General features: G+C 43.5%; 1 protein-coding gene and 1 pseudogene across 1 annotated transcript in view; both read right to left on the bottom strand.

Annotated features, from left to right (window-relative positions):
- The window catches only part of LOC143973893 (uncharacterized), a 68,318-nt gene that overhangs the window by 6,020 nt on the left and 38,831 nt on the right, over positions 1–23,467 (bottom strand). Inside the window, exon 6 of the mRNA XM_077474772.1 lies at positions 16,606–16,726. Within this exon, the coding sequence (XP_077330898.1) occupies positions 16,606–16,726 (121 nt within the window). The remainder of the gene's footprint in view (positions 1–16,605; positions 16,727–23,467) is intronic.
- Positions 16,229–16,343, bottom strand: LOC143979941 (U2 spliceosomal RNA; annotated as a pseudogene).

Raw genomic sequence — 23,467 nt, 5'->3', positions numbered from 1 at the left:
CGAACGCGCCTGCTCTACGCCGTCATTCGGCTATAGGGCGGGCGCGAGGTGGTTAATGCTAATGCATAATAATAATAATAATAATAATAATGTGTAAATAGCCTTAAAAAACCCACAGAAGATGTACAACATTAGAATCCTACTATAGCTTGTAGTTGAAATATTCGACCTGGAATGTATGATTGCAGCATCATAAGTGAGTTTCGCTGCTCTGTCGAATCTTCTTTAACCACTTGCCGACCGCCGCACGACGATGTACGTCCTATTTTTGAAGAGGGATATCTCGGTAACGGCAGCAGCTGCTGCCACAACCGAGATATCCATCTCTTCAGGCGGCGGTCGGCTGTACGATAACGGTGGTCTCCGCGGCGGATTTGCCGCGAGATCACCGCTATCGGCGGCGGGAGAGGTGCCACCCCCCTCCCACCGCCCTCCCGCACCTTCCGCCGCTTACCGGAGCCGTCGGTAGCGGCGGAGGCGATCGGGTCCTCTTCCTAGCTGGGCATAGAGACAAGGTATATTTTTTTTAAATGTCATTTTTTCTTTTTTCTTTTTTTGTTGCATTTTAGCCCAAATATGAGATCTGAGGACTTTTTGACCCCAGATCTCATATTTAAGAGGACCTGTCATGGTTTTTTCTATTACAAGGGATGTTTACATTCCTTGTAATAGGAATAAAAGTGATCCATTTTTTTTTTTTTTTAAACAGTGTAAAAATAAATAAAATCAATTAAAATAAATAAGAAAAAAAAAAAGTTTTTTAAAAACACCCCGTCACGACTAGCTTGCGCACAGAAGCGAGCGCATACGTGAGTAGCGCCCGCATATGAAAACGGTGGTCAAACCACACATGTGAGGTATCGCCGCGATCGGTAGAGCGAGAGCAATAATTCTAGCCCTAGACCTCCTCTGTAACGCAAAAAATGCAACCTGTAGAATTTTTTAAATGTCGCTTATGGAGATTTTTGAGGCTAAAAGTTTGACGCCATTCCACGAGCGGGCGCAATTTTGAAGCGTGACATGTTGGGTATCAATTTACTCAGCGTACCATTATCTTTCACAATATAAAAAAAATTGGGCTAATTTTACTGTTGTCTTATTTTTTTATTCAAAAAAGGGAATTTTTTCCCAAAAAAGTGCGCTTGTAAGACTGCTGCGCAAATACGGTGTGAAAAAAAGTATTTCAATGACCGCCATTTTATTATCTAGGGTGTTAGAAAAAAAACAATATAAAATGTTTGGGGGTTCTAAGTAATTTTCTAGCAAAAAAAACTGTTTTAAACATGTAAACACCAAGTCCGAAAGAGAGGCTTGGTCCTTAAGTGGTTAAACATTCGACAGACACCATAAGCCTTCAATGACAGATTTGACCGTAATTGATTTGGATTTTCGGACGAATGCAATTTTTTAAAGAAAAACGAAATAAATAAAAACTAATTTCGGGAGTAACTAAATAAATGTATTTTTCGGACGAAAACGAAATTCCGAAACAAAATATTTCAGTCTGCACATGTCTATTGATCATAATGAGTGACTACACATTGTGCCTGCTGTTTGCACTACTTATGCAAGAGTCAAAAATTTAATTTACAGTACATGCATTCCTAAATCAAGGATTTTGCAACTTTATAAATAGTTTAATACTAAATTATCAAAATGCAATATTCCATAATGTCATAGAAGGCAATAAAGCTAATACTTCATGCCATGGTGATTATCAATGTGAACTTTGTAATAGGTTTTAAAAACGTTTTATATACAGTTGTGCTCATAAGTTTACATACCCTAGCAGAATTTATGATTTTTCATAATTTTTTCTGAGAATATGAATAAAAGAACAAATACATTTCTTTCACTCGTGGTTAGTGTTTGGCTGAAGCCATTTATTATCAATCAACTGTGTTTACTCTTTTTAAATCATAATGACAACAGAAACTACCCAAATGACCCTGATCAAATGTTTAAATACCCCAGTTCTTAATACCAGGTATTGCCCCTTTTGACATCAATGACAGCTTGAAGTCTTTTGTGGCATTTGTGGATGAGGCTCTTTATCTTCTCAGATCGTAAAGCTGCCCATTCCTCTTGGCAAAAAGCCTCCAGTTCCTGTAAATTCTTGGACAGTCTTGCATGAATGTTTGAGATCTCCCAATGGTATTGAGGTCAGGAGACTGAGATGGCCACTCCAGAACCTTCAATTTATTCTGCTGAAGCCAATGACAGGTCGACTTGGCATTGTGTTTTGGATCATTCCATGTGCAGCTTCCTGGCTGATGAATTCAAATGTTCCTCCGGTATTTTTGATAACATACTGCATTCATCTTGCCAACAATTTTGTCCAAATTTCCTATGCCTTTGTAGCTCACACATCTCCATGACATCAGTGATCCACCTCCATGTTTAACAGTAGGTATGGTGTACCTTTCATCATAGGCCTTGTTGACTCCTCTCCAAATGTAGCATTTATGGTTGTGGCCAAAAAGCTAAATTTTGGGGGTGTGGCCTAGCACTGGAGGAAGATGGCAGCTTAGAAAGAGAGCTCTGCCACCCAGGGCTTCTGTTTTGCCTTTCATTTGTGGGACAGACTCGCTTACACTGAGTGAAGTTGACTGGGAGAAGCACGTCAGCCTCCTGATCCCAGCAGGACCCATCCACACAGCTAAGCCAAAATACACCGGCGATGTTCCGCACTCAGTACATTGAAACACAGGCCTCATCTCAAGCCTCGTACCGGAAGTACGACGAGCTATGCTGCCACCGCCAATTCTCCAGGTGCCTCAGCTGTAGGTATGCTTACCTCACACTCAGTGGCGGCTCGTCCATAGGGGGCGCCCGGGCGCCGCCCCCCCCCCCCCTCCTGTAGTCTCAGAAAAAATAAATAAATAGAAAAAAAAGTAAAAAACAAAAACAAAAAAAGGGCCCTTTAAGACATTTAAAAAAAAAGAAAGTAATTTAACATAGTGCACTACGGCACTGGTCGCAGTGCACTATGAGAAGCGCCACGTCGATGCAATCACAATATTGCATCCATGGTGCTTCATTTGCGAGTATTTAACCCGCCTTGCGGTGCAATGTAGAACACCGACTAGCTTCCACCCGTAAAATCACTGTGATTCTACGGGCAGGAGCATTGTCGTTCAAACAAAGGCAGGTCACTTCCGGTTTTCGTGAAGCAGCCGAAAGCCGGAAGCGATGTCGGCGGCTCCGTTCCTCAGCCCAGTCCCGACGAGCTTGCGTGCAGAAGCTAACGCATACGTGAGTACTGCGCCGTCTCCTGACACTATGGGTGGAAGGAAGTGGAATACAGGGGACCGATTGGGTGGATTATATAAGGGGCGTGGTTTATACGAAGTGTGAGGGGCCAAAAATTATGGGCGGAGTCTGGCGCCCCCATCCAAAAACTTCCCCAGCCACCACTGCTCACAATCCTCTCCCCTCTTGTGTCTGGTGGGCCTACAGCAAGTGGCCATGGATATTAAAAATGCTTTGTCCACGGAGATGCTGTTTGTTGCCTGGTCAGTTTTACCCAGAAGGAAGACATACTGTGACTGGCACGCACTCATGATCATCTGGAGCATGAGGGTGCATGCATTCAGCTGTTCCAGGATCTCTCGGCCATCACTCTCCAGCACAGGAGAGACCTGCATCCGCTCCTACAAGTGCTCTGGGACAGACGCATTGCTTACTGGTGGAAATTCCCCTTCTCTTTGCAAGCTACCACTGGAAATTGCATGGCACTGCTGAGAACACCAGCAGACTTGTAGCCTTTCTTTGATACCTGGGCATTCCGTTATAGTGGTATAGTGTATTTCTGCAACCAGATCCCTGGACCCTCACACAGCCTGATGCCATGCATCGATCACAAGCAGGCAAATGCAGCATAGACCCTCTGTCAACTCTCTGCCGAGAATCTGTGGAGACATGGAGATAGAGAACAGCCCACAAGCCTCCCCATCATTGGACCACTGATTATACAGATAACATCTTGGAGAGGGGACCTATGCTCCCTCTACACCTTTCCCTTGATTCACAGAGACCTATAAGTATTGCCTAACCCTATTATGCAATTACTGACCTTTAGCTCATGGTTGGTGGTGTCGTGAAGGCTGCACCTATAGCCTTCCCTACCATGCATTGGCTCTCTCTTCTTTTTCTTTTTTTTGCGCATTTGGGACCTCAGTTTACTCTCCCAAGCTTGGTGTGTCCTGTATGCTGCTCCAGTTGCAAAGGAGACTGCATTAAATGGAGCCACAGTTGAACTTTTGGGAGCTGCTTGTCCTCCCCCCCCCCCCCCCCACATGCCACTCGGAGACAGCCGGATGACCCGGGATACCAGATGTGTGAATACACAAACAGAAGTCCTGCCCTGGTACCTGTGCTGCTCTCTAGTATAAAAAGTTACAGAACAATTAAGCGAGCAGTGACACAGAGTTCTCTGCAGCTACTACAGTAGGGGTACCCTTGATTTGGGGGGAATGCTATGTTTACAAGTTCAGGGTTTGTTTTCTTCTTTTTTTCCCCCTGATTTTTTTTTTTTTGCTTGCTCTTCCATTTGGCAGGTCTCAGGGGAACTTTATTGAGCCTGTGACACTTGAGTGTGCTATTGCCATACAATAGATTGCACCCCGACATTCCAGTTCCATCTGGTGCATTTGTGGTGTGATCTGCTCTTAGGTGCCGCTCCAGGCACGCCCCCTGGGATTCCCATTTCTTGGATGCTGGGCCCTTGATCTGGTCTGGCTGTGAGAAGCCCAGGGGGTATGCGTCTTAGTCTCAAACACTTACCTCTTTTTGGGTCTGGTGGGCGTGGCCCATTCCCCTCTGCTGGGGGACATGTATGGTACAGTACCCTGCGTGGTGGCTCTTACACTCAATGTTATGTATTCTGATGTTTAACTCATGTAAAGTATCTTTTTTTAATCCATGTGTGTCTGTCTACCTGGGGTTGAGGTGACCATGATCAGGCAGCGCCAGGTGGGGGGGAGGCCTCTGTTCTCTGGACCCCTCCAGCTGGGGGGGTCACAGGGCGGAGGCACTCTCAGCTGGCGTGGTGCACTACACAGTAGTAGCACTTCTCTTTTTGATGCCCTGATAGATGCTCCCTTTAGACAGATTTAGGCCTTTGGCTTGTGGTGGGAGGGGATTCAAGTGGGGCCCACACTTCACTCTGTAGGGTGGGTGCCATCTGTTGCTAAGGTCTGTCCCTTATTATTGAACTTAAATTCAGGGGTCTCTGGGTGGTGGGGTGTATACTTGTACCCTGGTGTTAGACTTCCTCCCTACCTCAAGGAGGCAGGCTCCCCTTTGAAATGACCCAGATTGGTTTTGCCTTATCCTACTACCCCACAGGTTTCCCAATTAGGTGGATCAGCAGGCCTGAACACATCTCTGGTATATTACACGCGTGGCCTGTGTATGGGTTCTGTATCGCCTACGGGTGACGTTGTTTATTCCATATTTGAAAGTACCTTCGATGCACACATAGGCTAGGTGTATTTCCGAACTCTCTTTCTTCCTTTGCTCTTACTACTTACCCTTCCCTTTCCCTCTCTCACAGACCTTCTCCATCCATTGCTTGCAGGTGCCATCTGCATGCCATAACAGGATCCAACCATGTCTGACACAGTGCATTCCTCAGCTCCTTTATCCCTCAAGGTATACTCCTTAAATGCTAAGGGCCTAAATGTTCCAGAAAAGCATAGCAGTGTTTTGGCTGAAGCACACGATGCAGAGCCCAAATTGTCTTCTTACAATAGGCTCTTTCTTCAGGTTTATCACGCGCCCTGTGCTGACTCTATAACTAAAGGGGTTTCAATTTTGATGGCTAAGTCATTTATGTTTCACCTCATTGACCAAATTCTGGACCCTGAAGGCATATTTCTCTTTTTGAAAGGAACCTGGGAAGCTAGACCAGTGACCCTAGCCAATATATGTTGTCCAAACTCCAAACGGGTACCCTTTATAAAGGACATTCTTTTGAAACTTATGTCCTTCCAGACAGGTCTGTTAATTCTGGGGGGAATTTTAATATGGCTCTAGATCCACTGTTGGACACCTTCACTGGTACTTCCTCATTCCCATTTTCCGCTAGCATCTCTCACATTACATGATACCTGGCGCACTCTTAATCCTCAAGAAAAAGATTAGACTTTTTTTTTTGAAAACATGATACACAATATCAACACTACACAAGATCAGATACACAATCACTTTTGTTGGAGGAACTCTTTAAAAGGGCGAGGGGACGCCATGTACTATCGCAAAAACTCTTCTATGAACAGGGCAACAGGCCTGGGAAGCTCTTAGCCAGGTTTATGAAAAAAGGGACCCTCGCATCCACAAAACACCATATGGTTGATGGGCCTGAGATGATCCACTCCAAAAATGAGAACATTGCCCAACAGTTTCTCAACTTTTACAGCAAACTATATAACCTTAAAGCGCATGAATCTACTCCTACAGACAGAGAGGCTTGCTCTGACTTTCTTAGCTGACATAGCCCCAGCACTTTATCTTTATCAGTGACTGGACAGCTTTGGAAGCCCCACTGTCTTCGGGGGAATGGGAGGAAGCCCTAAAGGACACAAAACCATGCAAGAGCCCATAGCTGGGTGGCTTGTCGGCACAATTGCTGACCTCCTAGCCCCACATTTCCTTCAAGCATTTAACACATTATCTACTACCACATGCAAGTCTGGAACCTGGTTAGAGGCATATATCTCAGTGATCCCCAAAGAGATCAAAGATTCCACCAATGTGGCAAATTATAGTCCGATTTCGCTCATGAATGTTGACGTAAAGCTCTTTTTTAAAATTCCGGTGAGTCATTTGACCCACCACGTACCCGCTTGGGTAGGCTTAGATCAGGTAGGTTTTGTCCCTGGAAGAGAAGCCAGAGACAACAACGTTAAAGCCCTGAATCTACATTACTGGCTTACCTTTACCTATCGGGAAGGATTTTTTTCTGGCAATGGATGCAGAGAAGGCTTTTGATCAAGTGGCCTGGGACTATATAGATGTGGTTTTGGAGGCTCTGGGATTGGGGAGCTGTATGCATACCTTCATTGCATCCCTGTATGTGAAGCCAAGAGCGAGAGTCAAAGTCAATGGGCACTTGTCAGACGCCTTCCCCGTCCATAATGGAACTAGACAGGGCTGTCCTCTTTCACCCCTTCTCTATAGCCTTACATTGGAACCTCTTCTATGTTGCATCCGGGCCAACCTGAACATAAAAAGGTATTGAAGTCCAGCAAAAGGAGTATAAGATAGCCGATTTTGCAGATATCTGGCTTTCCTCACCACTGACATCCCTACCCAACCTTATGCCAGTTCTAGAACAATGCAAACATATTTCGAACTTAAAAATCAACTACGTAAAATCTTTTGTGCTAAATATCAATTTGACGTCCAACCTAGTACACCAATGCCAAACAAATTTTCCCTTTCAGTGGAAAGCAGATGCCATCACATACCTGGGCATCTGACTCCTGTTAATCTAGAAGAGTTATATGATAGAAACTTTTCAGCAGAACTGAAAGCTATCCAGCAGAATCTTTGCAGGTGGGATGTACCCACCATTTCTTGGTTTGGAAAGGCCTCTATCTTAAAGATGAGGGTCCTGCCCCACATATTGTACAAACTACAGACTGTCCTGATTTGTCTTTCACCCTCCTTCTTTGGAGCCTACAAAAAGATGTGTAGGGCATTCCTGTGGGGGAAGAAATTGGCATGTGTCGCGTGGGCGAAGCTGGTATTATCGAAATCTGAGGGTGGAATTGGACTTCCTGACCTACAGCGCTATTACTGGGCAATCCATATGACTACAGTTGTAGATTGGAGGTTTCATTCCTGTTATAAGGTATGGGTGAACCTTGAGCGATTGATTGCAGGGTCTGAGCTTCGCTTGATTACCTGGTTCTCTAAGGAACAGGTACCACCTTCCCTTCACACACACATCATCTCATTGGGGTGACTCTTCACGCCTTTGACAGGGTCTGTAAAGCCCACGTACTTTCAGCTACAGCATGTTTGATTGCCAATATTGGGCGCAATCCGGATTTCCCTCCAGGACTGGCTGCAACCCATCTCTCAAAGGAATGGTCATACGCAGAGATGCTAGCAAAACATTTATTTCGCACGGCTATAAACTGAAAACTCAATGGTATAAAACACCAGAACTACTTTACAAAATTTTCCCGATGGTACCAAATCTTTGTTATAGATGTGTCAGGGAAATAGAAACTTGTTTCCACATTTGGTGGGCATGTCCTCTGATTCAGCTGTATTGGAGTAAGGTTCATGAGGTGACAACGGCCATCTCTTCACTTCCACTTGAGTTTTCGCCAGCACAGTGCCTCCTTCATCTCTCTAAAATACCCAAAAAGAGATATTATAGATCGGTAGCGATGCATATGATTAATGCTGCTAGGCACATTGGCAGTCCTCATTGCCTCCCTCAATCAAAGAATGGGTGCTACGTATCAACCGTATAGAGGTGATGGAGGAGCTGATATACACTTCACAGGATAGAATCTCCAGCTTCTTGGCTACATGGGATCCTTGGCTCACTTATAAAAATTCTCAGCTATATCAAAATTTCATGCAAAACAAAGATTGATAGATTATCACGGTGCATTATTCACCTTAATGCTGCATAGGGGTATCAGTTGAATACAGTGGACCTTGTGAGACATATATACAAGCCAGTGGTTGATGGAGGGGGTAGCTAGTGGTAATCCCCCCCCCCCCCCCACCTCCATCTGCTCTCTTTACTAGCTTGGCGAATAATATCTGTTACAATGTTATGGGAGAGGTTACTACATTAACATTGATTACGATCTAGGCCTTGTACTTCCCATCGTTTCTGGCGATCTGTATACTGAGATATGATGTATTGCAAATGAAAATGCTTTTCCTTTTCCACTATAATACTCTGTATTGTTCTGTAAAAACTTTTTTATTAAAGTCTTTAGGTTAAGAAAAAGCTAGACGTGCAGATGAAAAGTTTTGTTTTGTTTCGTTATTTAACTAAATTAGTTTTCAGAAATCGTTTTTCTTATTCAGAAAAAAATATATAGAATGAATTCAAATAAAAATGGATTAGAAAAATAGATAGATAATATATATCTCTATCGTTTTTCCTATTCTTTTTTATTTTAGTTTCCATTGCTTTGAATTATTTTCCAATCTATTCTCAAATTCGAAATTAGATTTTTGGAAGACGGTCATATTCTATTTTATTACATTCTATTAAATTCTATACTAGTCTTTTATTCTATTGCTTTATTATTTTATATTCTATTTCATTGTTATAGAGAAAATAGATTTCTATTTTTCTCAAATTTGTTTTTGAATCAGATTCAAATTTCTACCTTTTTTCGATGGAATCATTATTTTAGATTTGTTTAACCACTTGCCGACCGCCGCACGACGATGTACGTCGACAGAATGGCACGGGCAGGCATATGGGCGTACCTGTACGTCCCTGCCTTCCCGCGGGTGGGGGGCCCGATTTTGAAAAAGTTACGTTCTGTAACGCAACGCGTCAGGGAAGGAATTGGGTGTCGGACCTATCACTTCCGGTTACGGCCGAAACCGGAAGTCCGCGTCTGCTGCATACTCTGCTGTTTATGTTAATGTAAGTGTGTATTTTATCCTTATTACAATAAAATGGCGAATTACTACACATGAGAGCCCTCTATATTCTTCTATTCTATACTGCCTGGATATCTTGGAGCTACTGGGAGGGCATGTAATATACAGCCATACAGTGAAACACTAACAGCGGTGGAGCAGGGTGACTGAATGAATAAGAAACCAGCAGCTATCCTTATACACAGTGCCTATTTACCAGTTATTGGAGGTGAGAGGCTGGGGGAAATAGTTGGTGCACCCATTAAGCACTGAAGTTTGCAGTGGATTGCCACTTTTTGGGAATTGATCGTTACACCTTTTTGCATGAACTTTATTTTTGCAAATATACCAACCATTAGTGCACGTTATTTTATGGACAATCACGTGTTTATATTGATTATTTAAACTTAAACTATCACCGGATTTTTTGTACACAGTGCCTATTTACCAGTTATTGGAGGTGAGAGGCTGGGGGAAATAGTTGGTGCACCCATTAAGCACTGAAGTTTGCAGTGGATTGCCACTTTTTGGGAATTGATCGTTACACCTTTTTGCATGAACTTTATTTTTGCAAATATACCAACCATTAGTGCACGTTATTTTATGGACAATCACGTGTTTATATTGATTATTTAAACTTAAACTATCACCGGATTTTTTGTATATGAACTTTCACCCTATATATATATATATATATATATATATATATATATTTTTTTTTTTTTTTTGTACGTTTGGTTTTGGATCACTAATGCAGATTAATTTTATTTAATCACTTGATTATTTCACGGATTTCAATTTATCATTTCTTCACATATATTGGTTGCACGTTTATTTGGATTATTTACACTGATATATGTTATATATTATCTATGTTGCATATAGTGGATATTATCTTATCTTATTCACGTTATATATTTTTTATTTCTTTGGGAGTATCATTTATTATATATGGTTTAGCACTTTTAGGTAGCGCCGCATTTTTTTTCAATTTCTATTAACATTTCACTGACACTCCCAGCAGTTCGCATAGGGCAGTGTGAACTGCCGCCGGGAGGCATGCGATGCGGGAAACCGCCGCGGATTCGTGGCGTTCCCGCATCACTCCAGTGTGAACCCAGCCTAATAAGTGATCGTTTTTCTGATCGATGTATTAGTGTCACAGGTGACGCTAGTTAGGCAGGTAGGTATTTAGGTTCGCCGCAGCTTTTTATAGCGCCAGGGACCCCCATATACTACCGCATAAAGCCCCCTGATTGCCCCCTAGTTAACCCTTTCACCAGTGATCACCATATAACTGTTACAGGTGACGCTGGTTGGTTAGTTATTTTTTTATAGTTTCAGGGCACCCGCCATTTATTACCTAGTCTCACTAGTGTACCCCTAAATTTAGGGGCGTCTACTTTCCAAAATGGGGTCATTTGGGGGGGGTTTGTGCCATCTTGGCATTTTATGGCCTTCAAAACTGTAACGCCCTTAGAAAGCCTGAAGGCGGTGCTTGGTTTTCGGGGCCCCGTACGCGGCTAGGCTCCCAAAAAGTACCACATATGTGGTATCCCTGTACTCAGGAGAAGCAGCAGAATTTATTTTGGGGTGTCATTTCACATATGCCCATGGCATACGTGAGCAATATATCATTTAGTGACAACTTTGTGAAAAAAAAAAAGTTTGTAATTTTCCCGCAACTTGTGGCAAAATATAAAATATTCCATGGACTCAACATGCCTCTCAGCAAATAGCTTGGGGTGTCTACTTTCTAAAATGGGGTCATTTGTGGGGGTTTTGTTTCATCTTGGCATTTTATGGCCTTCAAAACTGTAATAGGTAGTGAGAAGTGAAATCAAAAATGTACGCCCTTAGAAAGCCTGATGGCGGTGCTTGGTTTTCGGGGCCCCGTACGCGGCTAGGCTCCCAAAAAGTCCCACATATGTGGTATCCCCGTACTCAGGAGAAGCAGCAGAATTTATTTTGGGGTGTCATTTCACATATGCCCATAGCATGTGTGAGCAATATATCATTTAGTGACAACTTTGTGTAAAAAAAAAAAAAAAAAAAAAGTTTGTAATTTTCCCGCAACTTGTGGCAAAATATAAAATATTCCATGGACTCAACATGCCTCTCAGCAAATAGCTTGGGGTGTCTACTTTCTAAAATGGGGTCATTTGTGGGGGTTTTGTGCCATCTTGGCATTTTATGGCCTTCAAAACTGTAATAGGTAGTGAGAAGTGAAATCAAAAATGTACGCCCTTAGAAAGCCTGAAGGCGGTGCTTGGTTTTCGGGGCCCCGTACGCGGCTAGGCTCCCAAAAAGTACCACATATGTGGTATCCCCGTACTCAGGAGAAGCAGCAGAATTTATTTTGGGGTGTCATTTCACATATGCCCATAGCATGTGTGAGCAATATATCATTTAGTGACAACTTTGTCATTATTCAATCGCTTGAGGCAAAAAAATAAAATATTCAATGGGCTCAACATGCCTCTTATCAATTTCCTTAGGGGGCCTACTTTCCAAAATGGGGTCATTTGGGGGGGTTTTGTACTGCCCTGCCATTTTAGCACCTCAAGAAATGAGATAGGCAGTCGTAAACTAAAAGCTGCGTAAATTCCAGAAAACGTACCTTAGTTTGTAGATGTGACAACTTTTGCGCAAACCAATAAATATACAGTTATTGACTTTTTTTTTACCAAAGACATGTGGCTGAATACATTTTGGCCTAAATGTATGACTAAAATTGAGTTTATTGGATTTTTCTAATAACAAAAAGTAGAAAATATCATTTTTTTTCAAAATTTGCGGTCTTTTTACGTTTATATCGCAAAAAATAAAAATCGCAGAGGCAATCAAATACCATCAAAAGAAAGCTCTATTTGTGGGAAGAAAAGGACGCAAATTTTGTTTGGGTACAACATTGCATGACCGCGCAATTACCAGTTAAAGCAGCGCAGTGCCAAATTGTAAAAAGACCTCTGGTCATTGACCAGCAAAATGGTCCGGTCTGAAAGTGGTTAAATTACTAATGTAATTTGGATGCATCCAAATTTCCAAATAATGAAAAATTTGTCTGAATTTCGATACAGTACGAAACGAATGCACAAGTCTAAAAAAAGCTCAATTTCGTTCTCATCACTCCAAATGACTTTGTGCTAGAAGGTTTGAGGCTGTCTCTGTGCTGTTTGGTGTATTGTAAGCGGGATACTTTGTGGCATTTGCGTAGTAATGGGTTTCTTCTGGTGACTCGACCATGCAGCCCATCTTTCTTCAAGTGCCTCCTTATTGTGCATCTTGAAACAGCCACACCACAAATATTCAGAGAGTCCTGTATTTCACCTGAAGTTATTTGTGGGTTTTTATTTGCATCCTGAACAATTTTCCTGGCAGTTGTGGCTGAAATTTTAGTTGGTCTACCTGTCCGTGGTTTGGTTTCAACAGAACCCCTAATTTTCCACTTCTTGATTAAAGTTTGAACACTGCTGATTGCCATTCTCAATTCTTTGGATATCTTTTTTTTATCCCTTTCCTGTTTTATACAGTTCAACTACCTTTTTCCGCAGGTTCTTTTACAATTTTTTTGCATTCCTCATGACTCAGGATCCAGAAACATCAGTGCAGCACTGGATGAAAGATGCAAGGGTCAATCAGGATTCCAGAAACTCATTGACCCTTTATACACATACAGTAATTAGAAGCAAACAGATCACAGGTAAGGATGGTTACCTTTAATAGCCATTCAAATCTCTTTATGTTAAATTATGTGCATGTTATCAGGCCAAAATCACCAGGGTATGTAAACTTTTGGTCAGGGTCATTTTGGTAGTTTCTGTTGTGATTATGATTTAAAAAGAGTAAACACAGTTGATTTATAATAAATGGCTTCAGCCAAATACTAGCAATGAGTGAGAGGTTTTTGTGCTTTCATTCATATTCTCAGAAAAATTGCCAAGAAATCATAAATTCTGCCAGGGTATGTAAACTTATGAGCACAACTGTATTGTGCCATTAAGATAAGGTTGTCTACAATAGATGTCAAGCCTACATTAGAATAAGCTGTAGACTTTCGAAGATTCTCCCAATATTTACATAATCAGTCATGCTCTTTTTGACATGTATGTTTGTGCCAAAACAACTGCCACATCCATTTTATCCTTGAAGAGGAACATTGATCCCATTGACTGATTGAACTTATTGGCTATTGGCTCAAAATTCCAACACAGATAATTAGATATCTAGATAGGGGAAGGTTCTGGCAGTGATCTAACCCTGATGAAGTTCCAGTCTGCCTGAGGCAACATCACACGTGACCTGTTCAGTGTAGCTCCATCCCTAGCCCAGACCATGGTCTAAGCAAATAGAACAAAGTAATGTGACCCCTTAATAAAGCTAAAAATGTATTTATAACTAAATTTTTAAAGCATTTCCCATATGTATCAAAGGCTACTGGTATGCCCTATCATTTAGATGTGGCAGTGCTACAGTATTAGGGTTTAGAATCACTTTTAGGAAGCAGCATGTGCCTGCACCTGCTGTGTCCATAACATCCAGTAATGTAACCTCCCCCCATTTACTTGTTGGCCAGGAATCCCCAACCATGTAAATAAAGGAAGCGTGACCACATAGGCATACAGTATTTGGTCAGTAACATCACTGGGTATACCACCCCACACTTTGAGTACTTCTAGTGGCAGGGACTGGAGTTGTGGAGTTATTTGCAGCAAATGGAGTGACAGAATTCTTTTGGCAAGTTTGGCGGGTGTCCTTCATTGGGACATGGACCTGCATTGCTGGACAATGTGTTTGACATTGTGAGACCTTTTTGTTGTTTATTTTTTTAATAAAGAACTTGTCAAAAAGTGTTTCTTATTACACTTTTTGTGAATGAGTAAGGGTGCAATGTACCCCTTACGTATCACATAGGGAGCAGGTATCTGGTGCCCCCTTATTTTATTTTTTTATTTTTTTGGTGCACCGGTCCCGGAGGTACTGCAATATCAGGTTGAAGCGTGGAGTGGACAGAGGAAGTTCCTCGTCCATCTCCTCGTTCCAAAAATCCATTCAATACATCAGAGGCGTACTAAGTAGGGGGTGGGGGGTGCGGGTCGCCCCGGGTACTACACACTGGGGGGGGGGGGTGTCAGGCTGGAACCCCCTCCGCGATTATAGCGGTGGCAGCGCTGCGGGTTAGCACAGTGACAGGCGCAGGGAGAAGAGAGGCGAGCTTAGCTATCGCGTTGTGATGCAAGGGGGAGGGGGTGCAGGGGGGTGCAGGGTGACACGGGTGCTCCTTCCATCCCCTCCTCTCATGGCCGTGGGCTGTCTGTCTGTGTGATCACGGATGTCACACAGGCAGGCACAGCCGAGCAGCTGCCTCCCCCTCCTTTCTGTTTATGTGTAAACAGGGGGAGGGGATCTGCTGACTCAGATCCCCACCCAGTGCTGAGCATGTGCCGCTGTGCTGATCTGAGGTACTGAAAGGGGGGGTGCACCGAAGAGGGGGTGCTAGACTGAAGAGGGGGTGCTAGACTGAAGAGGGGGGGCTATACTGAAGAGGGGTGCTAGACTGAAGAGGGGGTTGCACTGAAGAGGGGGTTGCACTGAAGAGGGGGGGGGCTGCACTAAAGAGGGGGGGCTGCACTGAAGAGGGGGCTGCACTGAAGGGGGGCTGCACTGAAGGGGGGGCTGCATTGAAGAGAGGGGGCTAGACTGAAGGGGGGCTGCACTGAACGGGGACTACACTGAAGAGGGGGGCTGCACTGAAGAGAGGGCTGCACTGAAAAGGGGGGCTGCACTAAAGAGAGGGCTGCACTGAAGGGGGGCTACACTGAAGGGAGTCTGCACTGAATGGGGGCTACACTGAAGGGAGTCTGCACTGAATGGGGGGCTACACTGAAGGGAGTCTGCACTGAATGGGGGGCTACACTGAAGGGAGTCTGCACTGAATGGGGGGGCTACACTGAAGGGAGTCTGCACTGAATGGGGGCTACACTGAAGGGAGTCTGCACTGAATGGGGGGCTACACTGAAGGGAGTCTGCACTGAATGGGGGGCTGCACTGAAGCGGGGTCTGTGTAACATGCAGGGGGTCCAGAGTTGCAGGGTGCTGTGTAATGTAAAGGGGTCCAGAGGATAAGGGTTTTGTGTAATGTAAAGGGGCCAAGGGGCGCAGGGGGCTCTGTAATGTAAAGGGGCCCAGAGGTGCAGGGTGTTGTGTAATGTAAAGGGGTCCAGAGGTACAGGGTCTTGTGTAATGTAAAGGGGTCCAGAGGTACAGGGTCTTGTGTAATGTAAAGGGGTCCAGAGGTGCAGGGTGATGTGTAATGTAAAGGGGTCCAGAGCTACAGGATGATGTGTAATGTAAAGGGGTCCAGAGCTGCAGGGTGTTGTGTAATGTAAAGGGGTCCAGAGGGGCAGGGTGTTGTGTAATGTAAAGGGGTCCAGAGGGGCAGGGTGCTGTGAAATGTAAAGGGGTCCAGAGGTGCAGTTGTGGAGAGAGGGTACGCAGTAGTGACAAAGAGAAACTGAAGGATGCAGGGGGCACAGTGGGGCATTTTTTAAATTTTAATGGGGGGGTGCCAAATATAGGATCCGCTCCGGGTGCCAAATGCTCCAGGTACGCCCCTGCAATACATGGTCCCCAAGTAGGGGACGTATCAGATTCTAAACTGATAAGAAAAGATACTACACTTAATCTTAGCCAACAGGCAAAGAAGCAATAGGGCCACCTTAATTTTAGCTTTGGAACATGTTCCTGAGAGCAGTGTCCAGCCCCCCATTCCATTTGTTTGACAATTTCTTGTCTATTAGCCTAGAAAATGGGCATTGCTTTTTTTTTAACACTTGGTTACCATTGACTGCAGTGGAGTTCAGATTTAGCACCCGAACTTTAGTAATTTTCTCAGAACCTTGGCACGTCTGGCTCAGCCCTAATCTTGACTGCATGACCAGTATACAGAAAAAACAAATGAGAGGTTATTACCGTTTTAGAGGTTCTTCACACTGGTTAGAGCAACACTTCAGACTTGTTGGACAATCATGATCACTAGTGCATGGGATTTTTGATTTTGTTTCATAGACATCTGGGCATTTTCCTGGCTTCTCTAAATAAAAAATAAATAAAAAAAGACTGGTTATATTATATATTATCACTGTGCAAAACCCACAGTAATCGTAGGGCCCTTTCAGATGTGTGGATCCGTATAAAGCCATCTTCTTGCTCAGCAGGGATCGATCCGTTGATCCCCGCTGAGCCGGCGGATGGCAAGTCCGTCTCTGCACACTGTGCAGGGACAGACCTGTCAGATCTCTGCTCTCCTCTGTGGGGGGGGATCGGATGATTACGGACCGCCTGTTCATTTTCATCCGATCCACCAGACAGATGGAAAATAGGATTTCCATCCGTCTGGATTTTGCTCGAGGTGGATCGGTCGACATCTGTCGCTCCATAGAGATGTATGGAGCGACCTTTCAGATCTGAGAGGCGGATCTGAACGGTCTGCACGTGTGAATGGGCCATTAAGTAGCTGCAGGCTAAAGTGGCCATGAAATGCAGCAAAATATACCAATTTGTTTTCCATATTCATTTTGTAATCATTATGCATTAATAATTCATTGAGAAACTTAATGCTTCTACAAGTTGTTTTCAACAATATTAAATGATTGTAGCTATTAATGAATATATAATTGTGGCTAGAGATTATAATAGTGCATCTTCGTATTTACAATTAGACACACTTCACAGATTTATAATCAACATTTTGTATGCATAAACGTAAAGCAATTATTATTTACTGTACAAGGATCACCTCCTGTCTGATTTACTATGTAAATATGAACCCATTATGCAGGTGAAACTAGCATATTCATTGTTTGAATGTTTTTAAAGGATAATACACGTTTTATTTATGTTGAGTGAGCAGAGAAGTAAGTCAAAACTCATAAGGTTTCTCAGTACAAATATTAAAGAAATGCAAAACTCAACTAACTCAAATCAGATGTCCTTTACTAGTAAGTTAACGATCACATAATAATTTAACATTCGGTGGTTGTGAGGCTACATGGACTATTGTTCTGAAAGACACCTTTACATAAAAAGGTCTAAGCTATTGATTAAATAGTTTTAATACCTGTTTCCAGTATAGTTCTTAAACACAGAAATATGCTATAAATATGTTTAAATGATTGTTAAAATGGGCTCCCAGCTGTCCCTGATTTCAAGGGACTATCCCTGATTTGGAACAATGTCCCTCTGTCTCTCTCGCCTTCTCATTTATCCCTCATTTTAGTCTGATCTATATAGTTGAATAAAAAATGCACTGCTAATAGGTGTCCCTCATTCCCATCTCAGAATTCCCTGCTCAACAGATATCAATTATTTGAATGACTTCTGTCAAAGGGACATGCTGGAAAATGTTTGTAGATCAATGGCCGCAGCTGCTGATCAGTGTATTCTAACAGCAGCAGGTTCTACTGTCAGAATACTATCTCTTGGCGAAGAGAGTTCCTCCATTTACTTTGTTTGTGTAAAAGGAAGAATCTGTTTGTTTTGTTCAGCCAGCTACGTGTCTAGGGCCAGCTTTAGTCTCTGCCAGCAGTGCATGTAATAAGATGACAACACAGAAGGTATTTGGATGACAGTTACAACTCCATAACAACATGGAGCTCCAGCCCTCGCTTTGAGCTCTTCCCATACCTGACCATCCAGCCGGCCTGGAACAGCCCTACAAGAGGAGATGACCACAGCGGGACGGGCTTATGAAGCCCCTACACCAGGGGTCTTCAAACTATGGCCCTCTAGCTCTTGTGGAACTACACATCCCATGAGGCAGGGGTCTCAAACTGGTGGCCCTCCAGCTGTTGCAAAACTACAAGTCCCATGGGGCATTGCAAGGCTGACAGTTACAAGCAGAGGCATTATGGGACTTGTAGTTTTGCAACAGCTGGAGGGCCACCAGTTTGAGAACCCTGCCATGAGGCATTGTAAAACTCTGACATTCACAGACATGGCTAGGCATGAAGGGAATTGTAGTTCCTGAACAACTGGAGGGCCATAGTTTGAAGACCCCTGCCCTACACTCACTGACATCCCCTGGATTTGATTTCTCCTGTGAAATTCCTGTTTTTATCACCTTCATTCGTGAGAGATATTTAGAGCCCTTTCACACTGACAGCACGGGGGCATCAGCAGTAATGCACCGCTAGTTTTAGTTTTTTTATCGAATAAAGGGTTAAAAGGACCGCTGTTGAGGTGCTTTTCAGGCTCTGCCCATTGATTTCAATGGGCAGGGGTGCTTTAGGAGCAGTGTATACACCTCTCCTAAAATGCCTCAAAGAAGCTGATTGCAGGACTTTTTTTTATATCCTGCCAGCACAGCACCACAGTGTGAAAGCACTCAGGCTTTCGCACTGGGATTGCAGATGAGGCATTTTTCAGGCACTATTTGTTAGCGTTAAAGCACCTGAAAAACACCTCCAGTGTGAAAGGGGTCTTAGATGAAGGACACCTCCCGATGCAAAGCACAGATTGTAATATGGGTGCATTGTTTAAGGATTTCTGGTGAGTTCATTACCATTGGGCAGAGGTCTCACGAGGTGTGGTGACGGGAACCCTAATTGGATTTATGCTGTCCATGAACCACATGTATGGACTGTTTCATGCTCTATAATTGAAATATGGACATTTGAAACATATGGGAATATTAACATAGGGTTAAGTATTCATTAACTGCTGCTAATTTTATATCTTAGATTTAAAATATGTGTGACAAATAAGGCATACATTTTTTCTTTTGGGGGGTGAAGCCTTAATTTTGGTGGAATTGTATGCAAAAGTCCCATTTAAATTTCTATTAAAATAAATACACAATATTTACCAGTTTAGCCTGTGATAATCTTATGTTATTATAGATTTTATATATTCAATAACACAAAATAATCTAGATATTATAATCTAGATATTATAGTTCGTATTTTATTCAGAATTTTTCCCATTTTATCATGGCACCAAAATTATGTTTCTGGAAAAAAATTTATTTACTAATTAAATTAAAGTAGTTTTCTGCATTTTTTTAAAATTGCGGTATTTGTTACCTTATTGCTTGTGCTAAACAAAAAGAATAAACAAAATGATTGAAAACACAAAATAAATTCATATGAACAATGTACAAAGCTAAGGGGAAGTAGGAAATTAGAGCAAGAGATAACAGGGGTTTATTAGTAGATTGAACAAGAAGAGTTTTTGTTGAAAAGTACTTGTGAAAAACATTATTATTTTATAAGGCCTGCTTCAAAATCACCAATGAAAATATTGGGCTGCAACAATGTATCAATGTTTGTTTCAATATTTTTTTCATCAATAGATTTTTATTGAAGTTTATATCGAATACAATAAACTAAAAACAAAGAGAAGGAATTGCATAACAAAATAAAAGATCAAAAAGAAGTGCGATATACACAGTCTGTCTTATGTAATATATGAACGAGCATGGTGGGATTCCATCATAAACTATCAGAAGCATAAAATCTGACCTGTAAAAGCATGTAACTAGATATCAATGTGATCGATACCGAAAATTTCTGTTTGGGATCAAGTGTTCTATTTACCTCTCAGGATGTATCACTTTTAGGCCATATGGACCACCTTTTATCAAATTTATCTCAATTTGTAAAGAATTAATAGCAAGAAGGCGTTCAAATGTGTAATTCCTGTGGACTGCTTTGGAGATATCAAAAAGATTAAAGAGGAAGTAAACCCTGATGAATTTACTTCCTCTTTCATTCCCTGCAAAGGTAAAGCATAATGGACTACTATGCATCGTATAGTAGTCCATTATGTGTCACTTACCTGACACAGGAGCCAGCGAAGTCACTGCTGTCCCCTGTAGTCCGGCTCATCCATCTTCTAGGTGGGTCTCGCTGCTCCGCCGCTGTCATTCGGCGAAGCCGCGATGACGTAACTCCCGCGCATGCGCACGGGAGCAGCCACGCGTGGCATATCGCCGTTGACGGTGCCGCGCTCAGTGCGCCACTGTCTACGGCGCATGCGCTGTAGACAGCAGTGCCTGTCTTTCGGCAAATATCTCCTAAACGTGTAGGTTTAGGAGATATTTCTTGGACCTACAGGTAAGCCTTAATCTAGGCTTACCTGTAGGTCAAAGTGTGTTGTAAGGGTTTACAACCACTTTAATGGTAGTATTCGTTTTTCATGTGTGTAATATATACGCTCGGGTCTCTAATAGAATATGGCTAACTACCGCCTTATGTTCATGTGGGAATTTATCAATATCTATATGTAGCAATGCCAGAGCTGGCGACGGGGAGGATAGTACTCCAGTGATAGAAGAGATTAGACCAAACACTTGATTCCATAAACTGTGTATATTCGGACAATCCCAAAACATGTGTAACAGATTTCCTATTTGACCGCATTGTCTCCAACAGTACGGTAAAGAGCTTAGAAAATATTTTGACAATCTATAAGGTGTGTATTGCCACCTATTGACAATTTTTATTGTCATCCCCCAGTGTTGAATACAGTGTGTCAAGGTTTGTATTGCTTTAAAGGCTGATAACCATTGGTCGTCTGAAAATGTAGCGTTTAGATCAGTTTCTCATTTACACCTTGCTGTCGTTTTCTTAATGGTAATAGAAAAAAGAAATACCTTTCGTGTTAGTATTAAGCCGCGTACACACGGGCGGACTGTCTGGCCAACTTAGTCCGTCAGACAATCCGACGGACAGTCCGTCATACTTTCGAATGAACGGACTTGACCACACACACCACTTTTTGAGCGGACTAATACGGCGTACTAAGTCCGCCATACTATCCGCCCTACTTTTGAAATGAACGGACTCGCCCACACACACGGAGGAAAGTCCGCTCATTTCGAGCGCGTCTCCAGGTAGGCGGGGCCCGCGAAGGAGACGTCACTGACCCCGCCGCCTGGTATGGACTTAAAGGGGAACCCCAACGCCGAAAAAAATCGGCGTGGGGGTCCCCCCCAAGTCCACAACAGACCCTTGTCCGAGCACGCTACCCGGCCGGCCAGGAAAGGGGGGCGAGCGAGCGCCCCCCCCTCCTGAGCCGTACCAGGCCGCGTGCCCTCAACATGGGGGGGTGCCTTGGGGAAGGGGGGGCCGCGCGGCCCCCCCACCCCAAAGCACCTTGTCCCCATGTTGATGAGGACAAGGGCCTCTTCCCGACAACCCTGGCCGTTGGTTGTCGGGGTCTGCGGGCGGGGGGCTTATCGGAATCCGGGAGATAAAATACTTTATTGCACAGCTCCGGGGGTCTTCCGTCTTCGGGGGTCTTCTCGCCGGACTCCTCCGCTATCTTCTTGTAGCTCTTTTGCTAGCGGAGGAGTCCGGCTTTCCTCCTCGCCGCCGGCCTCTTCTCCCGACTTCGGGGGTCTTGTCCCCCTCTTCGGTTCTTCTGCCGGGCCACCGCGCCTTCTTATAGCTCTTTTACAGGCGGTGGCCCGGTCTTCTGTCGCCGCCGCCGCCTTCCGTTCTTCTTCTTCTTCTTCTTCTTCTTCTCCAGGAGATGTTGCCTCGACGATCTCTCCGGCCGGAATGCCAGGGACGCACTGCGCAGCCACTTATATAGGGACAATGGGGCGGTGTCACATGGCTTTATGTCACATGGGTTGGTGTCACATGGTGACCCCGCCCCCTTACGATGTCATAGTCCCCATGTGACATCAACCCATAGAAGTGTCTCCATAGAAGTGTCTAGCACCAAGTGACCCCGAGATACATGGCCCTAAAGTCGGGTCACAAAATATTTTCGAATGCGGTTGAAATAATGTCGAATCATGTTGAAATCATTTCGAATGCAGTTGAAATAATGTCGAATCATGTTGAAATAATTTCGAATGCGGTTGAAATAATTTCGAATCATGTTGAATTCATTCGAATTCATTCGTTATATTTCTTTCGTATTCGTTGTAATTTGTTATTTTTTTATTCGGACATTCGGATGCATCCGAATGTCCGAAAGATGCAAAATTCGGCCGAATTTCGATTCGTTACGAAACGAATTGCACAAGCCTACTGCTCACAGACCACGTTTAACAGGAAGGTAATAGGCAGGGCTGGGACAAGGGGTAGGCAGGAGGGGCTCTTGACCTGGGTACTGTGGTATCATGTGAGGGGGGTGCCACAAGGAGATTTTGGGAAGGGGATTTGTGTTGGAAGGGGGAATCGGGTGCAGCAGGGGGTATGTATGGCTCTAGGAGGGGATGTGCTAAGAGTAGGGGTGCACATCTTCACTGGGCTCACGATTCGATTCGATTACGAATATCCGTTCAACGATTCGATTCGTTTAGATTCTGCGATGCATCACGATGCATCATGATTACTGACGAGCTCTCACTTCCGCTTGGGCCCGTCAAACGCAGCCACCTGTGCCCTTCAAATGCAGCCACCTGTGCCCTTCAAACGCAGCCACCTGTGCCCGTCAAATGCAGCCACCTGTGCCCGTCAAATGCAGCCAGCGTGAGGTGTAAGTAGAGTACAAACCCATTTGTACTCTACTTACTGTTACATTGCATGATGTGCCCCGCTGTATTTATTAAGAAAAGTATGTACTTTTTTTTAAAATGTGTCACTATACCGCATTTTACAGTAAATACATCCCGATCATATGCCGTGCCCGGTGTTGTGCTGAGAATGGTTTCCCCGTCTAAATCTGTTCCCCCTGGCTCTCGGCTCAGATCGGAACTATATGGAAGGAGTAATAATATTGTACCATATATGTGTGGATGGACTAATACATACAATATATATATATATATATATATATATATATATATATATATATATATATATATATTATATATTAT

Source organism: Lithobates pipiens, unplaced genomic scaffold (assembly GCF_037356315.1).
Source record: "Lithobates pipiens isolate NorthernLeopardFrog02 unplaced genomic scaffold, aLitPip1_a1.2 Scaffold_13, whole genome shotgun sequence".
NCBI lineage: Eukaryota > Metazoa > Chordata > Amphibia > Anura > Ranidae > Lithobates > Lithobates pipiens.
Note: the sequence above shows the minus strand (reverse complement) of the source record. Positions and strands in the feature narration are given on the sequence as shown.